The sequence below is a fragment of the Salvelinus alpinus genome, chromosome 28, assembly GCF_045679555.1.
Source record: "Salvelinus alpinus chromosome 28, SLU_Salpinus.1, whole genome shotgun sequence".
Classification (NCBI taxonomy): domain Eukaryota; kingdom Metazoa; phylum Chordata; class Actinopteri; order Salmoniformes; family Salmonidae; genus Salvelinus; species Salvelinus alpinus.
The window spans coordinates 11,500,333-11,516,846 of record NC_092113.1 but is presented as its reverse complement, the minus strand read 5'-3'; the positions used below and the strand labels follow the sequence as shown (position 1 = coordinate 11,516,846).

Below are 16,514 nucleotides of genomic sequence, written 5' to 3'. Positions count from 1 at the left end.
ATGTTCAACTTAAGAAAAAACTTTCTCCCATCAAGAGGTTAAATAAAATAAATGACTAGAGTAAGTGCCTATTAAATGCCAAATTAAGTAACAGGCTGACGATTTAATTTAAAAAAAAGTCTGCCATAAATCCCCTTGTGACAGGAAATAATGGAAGCTTGTTGTGTGCAACAGCCAGGGGCAATTGAATGCAAGCTTCACAAAAAACATGTCATTATTGAAATATTTCTAGCCTGACTATGGGTAACAGGGTTGCCGTGTTACGATAGAGCCAATCAGTTTTTCACCACAAAACACCAGAAAATGGCCAAAAAGAGTAGAACCAGCTCACCTACTTTTCAACTATGATTGGACTATTAGATGTATACTGAACAAAAATCTAAAATGCAACAATTTCAAAGATTTTACTGAGCTACAGTTCATAGAAGGAAATCAGTCAATTGGCATAAATTCATTAGGCCCTAATCTATGGATTTCACGACCTGGCAGGGGTGCAGCCATGGGTGGGCCTGGGAGGGCATAGTGAGTTGCCCTTCGTGCCCACTCCCTTACCCTATAATTCTGTATTTCTTTGCGACTAATTTGTATACAGGTACACCAGAAAATCCACATCCCTGATTGGCAGATGAGTGGCAACTCTGATTAGAAAACCTGCTGCTCATTTGTTGTTCTTTACAAATTCTGTTTTGAATTAAAATAAAATGTTCCTACACACTGAAAGGCTGTAAAGCTGAAACATCTGTGTACGCTATTTGCAATGAAAATAATTTTTAAAAATTGAATAATTAAGTAAGCTTTATGCAACGTCTTTGAGTGCGAAGCCATAACACCTTTTTGTTTGTCTGAATTTGCGGGTTTTACGCACCAGCCTAGCTTCTGGGAGAGCGCAATGGTTCTCTTTTGAATGGGGCATAGACCCACACACTTGGGAGCCAGGCCCAGCCAATCAGAAGTTTTGCCACAAATGGGCTTTATTACAGACGGAAATACTCCTCAGCACCCCCCTCCTCAGACAAAGCCGGATGTGGAGGTCCTGGGCTGACGTGGTTACACATGGTCTGCAGTTATGAGGACGGTTGGATGTACTGCCAAATTCTCTAAAACGACATTAGAGGCGGCTTATGGTAGAGAAATGAATATACAATTCTCTGGAAACAGCTCTGTTGGACATTCCTGCAGTCAGCATGCCGATTGCACACTCCCTCAAAACTTAAGACATCTGTGGCATAGTGTTGTGTGACAATACTGCACATTTTAGAGTGGGATTTTATTGTCCCCAGCACACCTGTTTAAAGATCATGCTGTTTAATCAGCTTCTTGATATGACACACCTGTCAGGTGGATGGATTATCTTGGCAAAGGATAAATGCTCACTAACAGGGATGTAAACAAATTTGTGCAGAAAATTTGAGAGAAATAAGCTTTTTGTGAGTATAACGACCCATGTGTTTGCTCATGTGCTCTGGTGCGAAAGCAGCCTTGACGTGCGATTCCTGTGCATTTGTTTTCATAATAAATGTGTACGTGTGTTCATGAGCATTTCTGCGTAAGCAGGCCAAATGTGTGATTTGTGTGTGTGTGTTAATGCCAAAATGTATGTATGCATGTGTTCATGCAATGTGTGTGTGGTCTTGTTCTATCCTCGGACCTGAAATCCCCAAAAGTCCCCACAAGGATAGTAAAACAAGGAAAAGTATCACGTCCCCACAAGCACAAAGGCTATTTTAAATTTTAGGCGTTAGTGTTATCAAATCAAAGTTTTGTGGTCGCGTACACAGATTTGCTGATTTTATCACAAGTGCAGCGAAATGCTTGCGTTTCTAGCTCCAACAGCACAGTAATACCTACAGTAGCAATAAAAACACACATAATCAAGACAAATAAAAAAATTAGTTATATAAGATGAGCCATGACTAGAATACAGTATATACATATGAAGTGGGTGAAACTGTATGTAAACATTGTTAATGTGCCCATTGTTCAATGACTCTGTAGATAGACTGCTGCCCTAAGGTTCAGGGCAGGGTACTTGGCGGAGGCCGGATAGTGGTGACTGTTTAACAGTCTGATGGTCCCAGCTTTGATGCACCTGTACGGTCTCTGCCTTCTAGATGGTAGCGGGGTGAACAGGCCATGCCTCGGATAGCTGAGGTTCTTGATGATCTTCTTGGCCTTCCTGTGACACCGGGTGCTGTAGATGTCCTGGAGGTCAGTGTGCCCCCGGTGATGCTTTGGGCTGACTGCACCACCCTCTGTGGATGCAGATGGTGCAATTGCCGTACCAGGCGGTGATACAGCCCGACAGGATGCTCTCAATAATGCATCTGATTAATTTTTATTTTGTGAGGGTCTTAGGGGCCAAGACAAATATATTCAACCTCCTGAGGTTGAAGAGGCCCTGCTGCGTCTTCTTCACCACGCTGTCTGTGTGAAGGGACCATTTCAGGTTGTCAGTGATGTGCACGGAGAGGAACTTGAAGCTTTTGACCCGCTCTATTGGAGCCCAGTCGCTGTGGGTGGGGTGCTCTCTCTGCGGTCGCTTGTAGTCCACAATCAGCTCCTTCATTTTGTTGACTTTGAGGGAGAGGTTATTTTTCTTGCTACACTCCGCCAGGGCTCTCACCTCCTCCCTGTAGGCCGTCTCGTCATTGTTGGTATTCAGGCCTACCACTGTTGTATCATCAGCAAATTTGAAGATTGCGTTGGAGACGTGGCCATGCAGTCATGGGTGAACGAGGAGTACAGAAGGGGGCTGAGCATGCACCCGTGTGGCCCCCATGTTGAGGATCAGTGTGGCGGTGGTGTTGTTGTCTACCTTCACCACTTGGGGTCGGCCCGTCAGGAAGTCCAGGACCCAGTTGCACAGGGAGTGGTTCAGATCCAGGTCCCTGAGCTTAGTGATGAGCTTGGAGGGCACTATGGGGTTGAAGGCTGAGCTGTAGAAGATGAACAGCATTTTTACATAGGTATTTCTATTGTCCAGGTGGGATAGGGCAGTGTGCAGTGCAGTGGCGATTGCGTCGTCTGTGGATCTGTTGAGGCGATATTCAAATTGTATTGGGTCTAGGGTGTCAGGTAGGGTGGAGGTGATATGGTCATTAACTAGCCTCAAAACACTTCATAATGACAAAATGCAACGGGTCTATAGTCATTTAGTTCAGTTAACTTCGCTTTCTTGGGTACAGGAACAATGATGGACAGCTTGAAGCAAGTGGAGATAGCAGACTGGGATGTGGAGATAGAATGTCCGTAAACGCTCCAGCAAGCTGGTCTGCACAAGCTCAGAGGACGCGGCTTAGGATGCCGTCTGGGCTGGCAGCCTTGCGAGGATTAGCATGCTTAAATGACTTGCTCACGTCAGCAATGGAGAAGAGGAGCACACAGTCCTCAAGAGCGTCAGGGGCCCACATCGGCGGCTCTAAGGTGTTTTCCTCGAAGCGGGCAAAGGTATTTAGCTCGTCCGGGAGCGAGGTGTCTGCAACGTTGCTGGCTTTCCTTTTATAATCTGCGATTGTCTGAAGTCCCTGCCACATACGTCTCGTGTCTGAGTCATTGAATTGCAACTCCAGTTTGTCCCTGTACTGCTGTTTTTCCTCTTGGATTGCCTTACGGAGGTCGTAGCTGGTCTGTTTGTACACGTCCATGTTCCCAGTCACCTTGCCATGGTTAAATGCAGTGGTTCGCGCTTTCAGTTTTGCGTGAATGCTGCAATCTATCCACAGATTTTGATTTGGATAAGTTCTAATCGTCACAGTGGGAACAACACCCTCTATGCACTAGCTGATGAACCCAGTCACCGAGTCAGTGTATACGTCGATACTATTCACAGAGGCGACCCAAAACATTTCCCAGTCCGCGTGTTCAAAACAACCTTGAAGCATAGATTTTGACTGGTCAGACCAACGTTAAAATAGTCCTTACCACAGGAGCTTCCCGTTGAAGTTCCTGCCTAGGTGGGGAGAAGTAGAATGGAGTCGTGATCTGATTTGCCTAAGGGAGTGCGGGGGAGGGCCTTGTAGCCATCCCAGAAGGGAGAGTAGCAATGATCCAGAGTCAGTGTTGCACGTGTAGCACAGGACATGCGCTGATAGAACTTCGGTTTCCTTAAACTTTCCTTTAATAAACTCCCCAGCTACAATAAATGTTCCTTCAGGATATGCAGTTTCCAGTTTGCATGTAGTCCAGTGTAGTTCCTTAAGAGCTATCGCGGTGTCGGCTTCGGGGGGAATATACACGGCATATGACAATGACCAAATAACGGGGACAATATATCCAGAGAGAGCCATGATTCCGTAAAACAGAGTATGTTACAGTTCCTGATGTCTTTCTGGAAAGAGACCCTTGCATTGAGCTTGTCTATTTTATTGTCCAGGGACTGAACATTAGCAAGTTATATACTTGGAAGCGGTGGATGCCGCCTGAGTCTGACTAGGGCCTCACTCCTACCTCTTCTCTGGTGTGAACGTTTTGGTGCAGCCCCCAGGATGAACAGAACTGCCTCTGAAAGGATCCAGGTCAGGGAAAATCACATTTTTGCTTGAACTTCTGGTGAGTGGCCACGGATCTAATATCCTAAAGTTATTTCCGGCTGTAATACAAGAAACGTTCTGAGAAATAACATAACAAATAACACACACACAAAAAAAGATATGCTACAAAGTTGGCTAGAAGCTAAAAACAGGGCAACCATGTCTGTCTGCACTATCTTGTCCTCCATTTAGGTTTAGTGGTTAAGGTTAGGGTTTAGGGAAAATAGGATGTTGAATGGAAATCAATTTTAGGTCGCCACAAGGATAGAAAAACAAGTGTGTGCGTGTCTCGGTCTGTGTAAGCATGCTTATGTGCCCTGCTGCAAAAGCAGAATAAAAGTGTGATTCCCGCGTGTTCACGCCAAAATGTGTGTGGGTATCACTGTGAAAGCAGTAAACGTGTGATTCCTGTAGCGTGTGTGTTCATGCTAGAACACAGACACCTTGAGCCATCTGCTCCCACCTGAGCTTGTCTGTCCGGTGGGCATATTTTACCATAAATAAAAGAGTCACTCATGACCTACTGAATGGGGGTACTGCTTTTTTTGGCCTGTGGTGGTGTGTATGTGGAGGTGATTGTCAGCCAGATCTGTGTAGTGTACCTCTCACAAGTGTGTGTTTGTGCGACTGTGTATATATGTGTGTGTGTGTGTGACTGTGTGTGTTTTTCAAAGAGACATGCTGCTGATTGACATTGGCAGAAGGCTCAAGTGGACTCTGGCCAGGTGGGGTGTTACGTAAGCGTTCTGGTTAATTTTGATACTGGAGCGGTCACACAGAGGAGTAAATCACTGCTAATGATGAGAATACAGAGAGGCTGTGTGTGTGTGTGTGTGTGTGTATACACGTCTGTATCGGAAGCTTCGTCAATTCTTTACCTACAGCATGCTAGAATGAGGTCTTCCAAATTAGCTATTGGAAATATTGTTATCAGTCAGTCAACAAGAGGCTTGCTTCCTCTTGAACAAGGGACCTGAGGTAAAAATGTCAAGTAGGTCCCCTTGTGAAATAGGGCACTAAGTGTACAAAACATTAAGAACACCTTCCTACTATTGAGTTGCACCCCTTTTTTGACCTCAGAAGTGTAAAATTAAGGACAATATCTTTACCAACATTTTGCTCCTCAGCTTTATGGCTTCAATTTTAAATAAGCATGCATTTATTTTACTTTATTTTAAATATGTTCCATTAAATATTAAATATGTTCCATTATTTCTGATTGGGTGGGCAAAGCCCAATCCAGCACCCTCCTAGAACCGGCCCTGGATGTGATTTCTGAACAATGTGTGTGTTTTCCAAAGCAGAAGAAGAGTTTAACTTTCCAGAGCAGCTGCAAAAGACACACATAAAAAAACACCAACCAGTTAGTTTCAAACAATCTGTCACATTTAGTCCTTTCTTCATTCCACCCCTGGTTTTTAGGGATTATGTTTACACATGCAGCGTAAAAGAACTTGCATTGTTCAGGGAATGTGTGGCTGGAAAGTGAGGATCATTTGAAAAACAAGCCTGCTGTGACATCCAATGAGTGTACAAAACATTAAGAACACCTTCCTAATTAACTTGCACCCCTCCCCTTTTGCCCTCAGAACAGCCTCAATTCGTCGGGGCATGGACTCTACAAAGTGTTGAAAGCGTTCCACAGGGATGTTGACTACAATGCTTCCCACAGTTGTGTCAAGTTGGCTGGATGTCCTTTGGGTGGTGGACCCTTCTTGATACACACGGGAAACTGTTGAGTGTAAAAACACAGCAGCATTGCAGTTCTTGACACAACCCAGTGCACCTGGCATCTACTACCATACCCCGTTCAAAGGCACTTCAATCTTTTGTCATGCCCATTCACCCTCTGAATGGCACATATACACAAGGTCTCAATTCTCTCAAGACATAAAAATCCTTATTTAACCTGTCTCCTCCCCTTCATCTACACTGATTGAAGTGGATTTAACCAGTGACATCAATAACTGATCATAGTTTTCACCTGGATTCACCTGGTCAGTCTCTGTCTAGGAAAGAGCAGGTGTTCATAATGTTTTGTACACTCAGTGTGTTGACTTGATTGCAAAAAGTTGTTTCTCGTGTACAAGATACTAATCTGTAAAAATGTATTACCACATCAGTTAGCAAATCCAGCATGCGCAAGAATGTTCCAACCTAGGTCCTATTTATTAGTGCACAACATAGCAAAACAGCAAAAATGTTTTTACACAAAACAAAACCAAGCCTTTCTTATTACACAAGTAATAAGAAAGAAGAACCATGGTTCCCTCCATGGTTCTTCATTTCGTGCCTAATAAGTACAGACCTGGCCCTGGTGCATTGCCGTATCCATGATGCAATACAGGCCCAAAATGTGGGCACACAACAAAACAAAAAAACACAGCAGCAAATCGGGTGAGAATGAGGAAGGCTAAAAGAAGAACCAAGTATGACCAACCACCCAAATACGCTGTTGACAAATGGTGGAATTAAGGGAGCTCCGTAAATAAGAGGGACTACCAAATCGGCATTCTGTACGAGATTCATTTAATCTAATAACCACACTTAGTGAGCAATGCCATCTCCCGAAGTGAGCTATGTTGATTTATAATAACATCAGAACTACAGAGCGGTTAAAGAGGAATAGAAACAGGAAGGGAGGGAAAGTGAGAGCCTCTTGTTCACTCTACAGTGAGGTGCTGACAGGAGGTAAGAGTGCTGAAAAACCCCTTGTGCTTACATGGATCGCTTTTCTCAGACAGCCACGGAGAAGGGAGAGTACGTGCACATGCAAAGCGTGCGCACACACACACACAGACATGCGCACACATGCTCGCACGTGTGATCACACACTCAAACACACACAGGCTATATGGTTGCATTAAGAGGTAGAGCACTTTTCCTGGAAAAGGATTCATTAGGAGCCCGAACTAGATGTCTAGCAGAGTGAGCAAAATAAAAATAATAAATCGGAAAACATGGATGGCTTGAATGGCTTGACGCACTGAGCTTGTCTGGGTACGAGACAGTCAGTAGAGTAAACATCTTCGGGGAAAGAAAAGGAGGGGTTATTTTATAGCACCTCGTCTTCGATATGATAGTAGTTACCTTCCGGGACAAAATCTTGACTTAACGTAAAACCAACATCCGTATTTGGTTTATATTTAATTGAGTTGTCAACAAACGGGAATTCTTCTTGAAATAAACCACCCACCCCTTGAAATGCTTGCGTTGATTCGTGGGGTTGAAAACTGGTTAGAATGTGTACGTTGACCACTTATTGGTGTTATCAACTAAAAACTCAATTGATATCCAACGTCATTATTTTGACAGATGACATCGATAGATGCTGGTTGGCTCAATGTATTTGTATATATTTTTATATTTTATAGTGAATTTTAACCCTTTACTAAATCGAATACAGGAACCTACACTACCTGTCAGTGTCCTCTCAAATAATACTGAAAGCTGAAGACATAATGGCAACAGCCCCACCTATAATGCCCATCGAATCTTACCTCCCTGACATTTCATTGCAGGTTGCATTGCGGTTTACAGTTCTATAGAAACTCATTAAATATTTCCCTTGGATGCTGACTCACTCCATAATGTAAGCTCCAGTGATCACCATCACGGTTTTACCCTCTTTTTTATATTCACCCCTCCCCCCCCCAAAAATTGTGCCAAATAATAAATAATTTTAATAACTGTTTGGAATCTCGCAAAACACTGTGTGTGGAGCTGTGGGGCGTAATGGAAAATGCATTACTGGAGGCAAACCAGGCCCTCATTGTTCATTCACAGCATTGAAAGACTGGGGGGACAGAAAGAAAAGAGCTGCTTAGTCCAGCGTCTCGCTGTTGAAGGGTCTGTCTAATGATGCACTAGCAGTTAAAGGGAAGGTCTCTTCCTTAAGGAAGCTCTATATGTGTTGGTTGAAAACAGTCGCCTCCGACAACAAGTTCTTGGCTCCCAACACAGGATGGAAAACAACTCCCAGTCATCTCACTCATCAGTTGGGGTTGGGAAACTGATTGTATTAGTGAGTGGTGTGTAGTGTGTGGCGTGAATGATTGCACCGGGTTTGCTTAAGAGTGTGTGTGTGTGCGTGTGTGTGCGTGTGCGTGCGTGTGTGTGAGCACATGGATGAGGAAAGGCCGGCAGACTCAGGAAGCGCCTGCTTAATGATACGGTGTGTAAGGGAATCAACTTAGGCCGTTCCAAATGCAAGGGTGATTACAGTAGGTATCATTATGGCAGGCTAGGAGAGATGTAATGATAGGGCCAGGTTAGGCATTCTGCCAGGACCCTGCTGGCCATTCAATTCCTCCTCTACTTCTCAGTGGCCGGTAATTATATGCAACAGAAATTAGTCATGGAATGGTTAGATGAAAAGGGTTCCATCCATTCTAACACAACATCCCTGTTGTGATCCACCTCCCTCAGACCTACAGAATGTAGGGATTTCAAATGTTAATATCAATGTACAGTGGGGAGAACAAGTATTTGATACACTGCCAATTTTGCAGTTTTTCCTACTTACAAAGCATGTAGAGGTCTTTAATTTTTATCATAGGTACACTTCAACTGTGAGAGACGGAATCTAAAACAAAAATCCAGAAAATCACATTGTATGATTTTTAAGTAATTAATTTGCATTTTATTGCATGACATAAGTATTTGATACATCAGAAAAGCAGAAATTAATATTTGGTACAGAAACCTTTGTTTGCAATTACAGAGATCATACGTTTCCTGTAGTTCTTGACCAGGTTTGCACACACTGCAGCAGGGATTTTGGCCCACTCCTCCATACAGACCTTCTCCAGATCCTTCAGGTTTCGGGGCTGTCGCTGGGCAATACGGACTTTCAGCTCCCTCCAAAGATTTTCTATTGGGTTCAGGTCTGGAGACTGGCTAGGCCACTCCAGGACCTTGAGATGCTTCTTACGGAGCCACTCCTTAGTTGCCCTGGCTGTGTGTTTCGGGTCGTTGTCATGCTGGAAGACCCAGCCACGACCCATCTTCAATGCTCTTACTGAGGGAAGGAGGTTGTTGGCCAAGATCTCGCGATACATGGCCCCATCCATCCTCCCCTCAATACGGTGCAGTCGTCCTGTCCCCTTTGCAGAAAAGCATCCCCAAAGAATGATGTTTCCACCTCCATGCTTCACGGTTGGGATGGTGTTCTTGGGGTTGTACTCATCCTTCTTCTTCCTCCAAACACGGCGAGTGGAGTTTAGACCAAAAAGCTCTATTTTTGTCTCATCAGACCACATGACCTTCTCCCATTCCTCCTCTGGAACATCCAGATGGTCATTGGCAAACTTCAGACGGGCCTGGACATGCGCTGGCTTGAGCAGGGGGACCTTGCGCACGCTGCAGGATTTTAATCCATGACGGCATAGTGTGTTACTAATGGTTTTCTTTGAGACTGTGGTCCCAGCTCTCTTCAGGTCATTGACCAGGTCCTGACGTGTAGTTCTGGGCTGATCCCTCACCTTCCTCATGATCATTGATGCCCCACGAGGTGAGATCTTGCATGGAGCCCCAGACTGAGGGTGATTGACCGTCATCTTGAACTTCTTCCATTTTCTAATAATTGCGCCAACAGTTGTTGCCTTCTCACCAAGCTGCTTGCCTATTGTCCTGTAGCCCATCCCAGCCTTATGCAGGTCTACAATTGTATCCCTGATGTCCTTACACAGCTCTCTGGTCTTGGCCACTGTGGAGAGGTTGGAATCTGTTTGATTGAGTGTGTGGACAGGTGTCTTTTATACAGGTAATGAGTTCAAACAGGTGCAGTTAATACAGGTAATGAGTGGAGAACAGGAGGGCTTCTTAAAGAAAAACTAACAGGTCTGTGAGAGCCGGAATTCTTACTGGTTTGTAGGTGATCAAATACTTATGTCATGCAATAAAATGCAAATTAATTACTTATAAATCATACAATGTGATTTTCTGGATTTTTCACAGACCTCTACATGCTTTGTAAGTAGGAAAACCTGCAAAATCGGGCAGGGTATCAAATACTTGTTCTCCCCACTGTATATATAATATGATCACTATTAACAGCAGAGGTTTTGGTTCAGTGGAGGAATCCCACAGTGTCATGTATTTGTACCTCGAAGATGTCTTAAAAGTACCCGTGTTCACAGTTGAAAGGTCACCCACTCAACTGAGCACCTATTTTTGTCATCCAACCACTGTACCATTTGAGATTTCAAGCTTAGCCTGCACAAAGGCAATGGACTGTTCAGTGTGGAAGAACTCACTTTCCCATGAAGCACTTGGGAACGATGCTCAGCTTCCGGCGCCGGTCCTTGATCAGGTGGCGGCTCTTGGTCATCATCATGTGGTAGAGTTTCTCGCCCTTCTCGGCGATCATCACATAGGCATCCCGTTCCATCCCCAGCTTCAGACCTGCAACAGACAAACACTCAAGGGGTCAGACACCAAAGCATTTTGCATATGAAGTTCATTATCGAAAGCCTGAGTTGACTATAAACTGTTATTAATATATTTCTAACCCAACAGTGAGTCTAGGGGTAACTATAAACTGTGTGGTCCAAGAATGTGTATGAGTGTGTGTGCGAGAGAGAGAGATAAAGACTACAGATCATTCCTCTCACTGCCTAAGACATCATGCTGATTCCCATGTCTGGCATGGGGGGGGGGGTGGCAGCAGCTATTGTCCCACAGTGCCAGCAAAAACAAAAGAGGGCCCAACACCGAGCCCTGAGGGACACCATAATTTCCTCCAGTCAGCCCTCAGACATCTATGCGTTTCAGCCCCCGGGGGGGAAAGAGGCTGTCACGGGGCTGTGAGAAGACACAATGCCACTGCCTGTAGGGTCCCGTTGGGATTTCTGACACGGTACAGGGGTAGGAGAGGAACGGAGCATGGCGGCTCGCATCTGCCGCCTCCTATGGAGGGAAAGCCAGAAGTTAGTCTGTCCAGGTCTAGAACAATGTACTGTGTCGCCTGCTAATGTACTATGTCACCACAGAGTTCTTTATCTTTAGTGTAGAGCAGCAGTTATGTTTACCAAGCTGCAACACCCTTGAGTGAGCAATTTGTTCAATTATGACAAATATGTACAGATAATTCAAATCTACAGTCTGTTGATGTTGAGCCCTTTGAAGGTCCAGCATGCTCATAGAGCTTCTAAACCGTAACTCCAACATGGGGCTCTCTGAGCAGCTTAACTCCACTGTGGGGCTAACTGAACTTTGGAGCGTCACTGTGAGGCTCTCTGACTGGCTAACCTCCACAGTGGGGCTCAGTTAGCTGCTAAACTACACTGTTGGGCTCTCTGAACTTTGGAGCTCCATCACCAGGGTCTCTGACTAACTCAACTCCACTGTCAGCCTCTCGGTCCTGTTAAACCGTGGGACTCAGACAATTCCAACTAAATTTGCGGGGGTGCCAGAGCTGGGTGCCGCTGATGAAGGTGGGGTTGGATTACACTTGACAGCAGCTGGAGTGGATTCAAACAAAGAGTCATTGAACAGAATGGGGTCTGGTCCTGGTGCAAGGGGCCCCCGGCCCTGGCCTGCTGGTCCAGCTGTCAGAGCCTGTCCAGAGGCCCCCTCTTCCCACTCTCACTGGCACAGGCAAACAGGCTAACATGTTAGCCCACTCATTTCCCCTCAGCCTCCACGAAAACACTGATAAGACGATCCCAGCCCCATCCAGCTGGCAGGGCAATAATAATGGATCTGTCTTGGGAGTATTTAAAAAGGGGCTACAACCAAAATGTCCAACTAAAGCCAGTGCCATGGCAAAACAGGGGGACATTTAAAAGAGGTGTGCTGGTGGAAACTGGAATTCAACAATGGGTTAGGTATCAATAGTGAAACAGGGATGAAAGGGATGTGGTCAAGCCTTCCAGATGTGGGCCAGGCCGGTGGTGAGGGGGGTGTGGTGAGGGTGTGGGGTTGGCTGCACTGTGACTGATCTGGCATCTGTTAGCCTCAGGTCAATTTCCGCCTGCCGTAACCCAATACCCAACATGGCCCTTGGTACTCTGCAAAGCTCCACTTCTTCACTTTAGCCACAGGATCAGGTGACCGCTCGCAAAAGTCCATGTGGAAGGCTCATTTGCTACATTTGAAATATTAAAGCTACAATTGTTGTAAACAGCTAGAACACAGGTATGGTTGTAACGTTCAAAACCCTCAGCTGTTTAAGTTGAATCTTTCCCATACACTTACAGCTTGGGTGGGAAGCAGTGGTGATTTCTGCCTCCAATGCTATCAGGTGTCACCATGCCTACAGGCACAGAAGTCAGTAAAAGCCTTTCAAGCGCTATTAGCACGCCCCAATGCTCACGCAAACACAAAGACAGGTGGCCAGTGCTGAACAGGTGTCCTTACTCCTCATGTGGAGACACTTGAAGTCAAAAGAGGGGGAAAAAATTGAGGCAAAGTCATTAAACAAGAGGAGTAAGAGTGCTCAGCTTACAATGACGTTTTGAACAAATAATCCATCGTCCTCAAAATACATGTTTTCAATGTGTAGTCAAACACTACCGCAAATAGCACATTTTAACTAGAGAAAGAGGTATTTTAGTGCCATTCTTTTTTTAGAGAGGACCAAAAGATCATTTTATTCCAGTGCCAGGATGTTTTGGGTGTGACTCGATTTGAACACACTATTAATTACAGAGTTCTTGAAGACTGCTCCCAAGCTGCTAATTCATGCCAAACGTCTGCAATCACTCCACACCAAGTCGCGAAATGGCATACAAAGTGTGTTACGAGCCTCATTTTCATGCCACGGTATAGATGGCTAGACAAAAGAGAGAGAACAGAGTGGTATCACAGACTGACAACAACCCGTGACCGGTACTGTGTTGCAATACTCTCTAGTGAGCTGCCGTTTCTGGCAAGCCGATACTGGCTGTTCTATTTCAGGCTCTTGTCGAAGATTCTGTTTTTAGCGCATCTTGAGTTTGTTTGTGAATGAACTGTTGTATAGAGTGTGTTCTCCTCTCAGGAGTGTTGATTAGCAAACATGGGTCTCGTACTGCATGGTAAGAGACGGATGGCTCTTTCTTTTGAATGTTAAACTCCAGACTATTCTTCTGCATTCATTTGGTATTAAAGTTCTAGGTCCTTATGCCACAATCTTTATGTATTTATGAAACAAAAGCCAGAGAGAGACAAAATGAGCAGTGAGACATACTATAATCCACAGACCATAAGCATACCACAACTGTCCTAGTGAGGCATTAATTTGCATGCATACTGCATGATCTCTCACAACAGAGGGACTCCATTTGTAACCTCTTGCAAAGCTAACCATTTATTTATCTGAACCTTAATTGTGTTAGCTCACCATAGCATAGCGTTGTTGAGATACTGTATAAGTCTATGAAGTCAGACAGTACAATAGGAAAACATGATAGCCTCACATTCTCAAGGGAGGGGGGAGCAGGACTCCAAAAGCGAGGACATGCCCCTTTTTTGTTAAACTCACTCTCTCTCTGCTCTCGTTCCCTCAAGATGGCGTCGAGCCACTTCTGCTTGTCCTCCGAGTTCTTGGCCATGCAGACAAACCACTTGTTCTTGGCCGTGTTGTGGATCTTCCAGCCGTTGGTCACCGTGTAGTTGTTGCTGTGGTAGTCGGCTAAAACAAGAGGTAAAAAACAATTAACGGACCATGGTACACACCCGACATGTGACTCCTCTTCTAGAAATAACCTTTATTACATTTAACCTCAATGCTGTTGATGGACATTGATATTAATACTGTACTAGCTTTTCTTGGGGATAAAACATGCAGTGTTCATGAACTCGTGTTGACCTCAGAAGTAACTGGGAGGGCAATACAGCCCAGCCACAACACTCTCAAGCTTCACTTGTCCTTGAAATACCTCAGAGTTCAAATATCCATCAGACTGTAAGTACTGCTAATTAAAATAGCAAACAATAACTGACTAGTAAAAGACATCTTTCCGCTGACTCGACAGAAAGGTCCGTCTCGCCTCCGCCCTCGCATTCCCTCTCCTTGTCTCCCTCTCCTCTCAGCTCCATTCCAATTTGACCAACTCTTTGGCTCTAGGTGACTGTAATGCATAATGAATGGACTGGGGGTAATGGAAGTACATTAGTGTAATGTTAAAAGGTCATATAAATAGATGTGAAACCCCCTGGCACCGAGGGGGGGGGGGGGAGGGGGAGAGAAGATGGGAGCATAGAAAAGGGCTAATGGTGTTGAGGTGTGCGTGTATCAAACAATAGTGGACGTGGGAGGAGGGTAATGTTGTTGCGTTCATCTAAATGAGTGTGATAAATGCGTTCACGCCAAAACACTTTGAATTACTCTTCGTGTGAATGGGAAACCTACCCTCAGCGCATTTCAAGGTTGTACTCTTCAGTGGAAGAACACAGGCCCGACAAGACACAAACTACAAACCTCATTCAAACGAATTCACTCAATATCCTTATTACTCTGAACGTATTACTTTAAAATCAGGGCTCTCCAACCCTGTTCCTGGAGAGCTACCGTCCAGTAGGTTCTCACTCCAGCCCTAATCTAGCACACCTGATCTAATAATTATCTGGTTGATAAACTGAATCAGGTTAGTCACAACTGGTGTTGGAGCGAAAACCTACAGGAGGGTAGCTAATAAGGATATTGAGTGAATCTGTTTGAATGAGATTTGTAGTTTGAGCCCTGCTTCAAAATTGTCAACTGAACGGTATAAAAAGCACAGATATTTCAGGGCTTCTACAATGCTACAAATCAACACATTATTACCCTTGGACACATCCAAGTTAGACACATATAACTGGCAGTGTAAAAATGGCACATGACCTCAGTCTCACTACTAGGTTATATTGTCTTTCTGAGAAACAGAGAGAACATATTTTTCTTTGTGGTTACCTCTGAACGTACCAGGCAATAGGCAACAGCCCCGGGGCACAGAAAGGAGGCATGTGAGAGGAAGAAGTGCATTTCTACCCCTAAGGCCCTAAAACAAGAGCTACATGAAAAACAAATCAGACCCGGGTTCAAATAGTACTTGAAATCTTTCAAATACTTTGAATGTTTGCTTGAGCTTGCCTGGAATGCAAGATATGTGGGGTTGGCAGTTTTGGGACAATTTTATTGTTTCAATGCGCCAGGTAAACTCAATCAAGCAAAGCTAAAATATTTAAAACATTTCAAATACTACTTTAACCCAGGTCTTGCAAAAACAGGCTAGTGTGCAATAAATCACGAGAGCAAAATGAGCAGAACAGTGTGGTAAGTTGGTAAGTTCCAGTTCCTGCAGCAGCAGCTATCCCAGTAGTTCAAAGGTGAGAAACGCAGGTTGTGCATCCTGTCTGAACCAATGTAAGACATTATCACTGCGAGCAAGCACTCGTCAAATTCACTTAATAACCTCCCTATCGACCGTTAGTCATTCAAAGTGTGAGAAACCTATGCAGGATTTCATAGTTACAACCAAACTGTAAGCACTCATCAGATGTGTATCACCTACTCCATCAGTGAATTCATTATCGTGTAATACTACTGGTTTGTATGAAGCCTAAGTAACACTGTAGCATAGATAGAATAGATTTGTGTTTTTCGTTTATGATTTTACGTCAGCCAGACCTGTAGTGAGTTAATCCCAAATAAATAGAAAGAAAATGTAATGATCAACTGATGGAGGACAAATGTGATAAATGCCTAAACATGGATGAATGATTAGAGCAAGGGATGATTGAATGAATGAATAAATGGAGGGGTGAATAGAGGGATGATGTTCCTACAGTGTAGTGAAAGAGTTTCTGATTTTCTCTATTTTTGCACATTTTTAATACTGAATGTTATCAGATCTTCAACTAAAATGTAATATTAGATAAAGGGAACCTGAGTTTACAAAGACGACATGGGTCCCATTATGCCTGGCGAAAACCAAACATTGCATTCAACAGTAAAAACCTTAAAACTGTCAAGCATAGTGGTGGTAGTGTGATGGTTTGGGGATGCTTTGCTGCCTCAGG

General features: G+C 44.4%; 1 protein-coding gene across 1 annotated transcript in view; it reads right to left on the bottom strand.

Annotated features, from left to right (window-relative positions):
• prex1 (phosphatidylinositol-3,4,5-trisphosphate-dependent Rac exchange factor 1) overlaps positions 1–16,514 on the bottom strand; it is a 112,260-nt gene that overhangs the window by 59,215 nt on the left and 36,531 nt on the right. Inside the window, exons 9-10 of the mRNA XM_071371612.1 lie at positions 13,996–14,145; positions 10,787–10,934 (exon numbers count right to left, since the gene is read on the bottom strand). Coding sequence (XP_071227713.1) covers positions 10,787–10,934; positions 13,996–14,145 — 298 coding nt within the window. The remainder of the gene's footprint in view (positions 1–10,786; positions 10,935–13,995; positions 14,146–16,514) is intronic.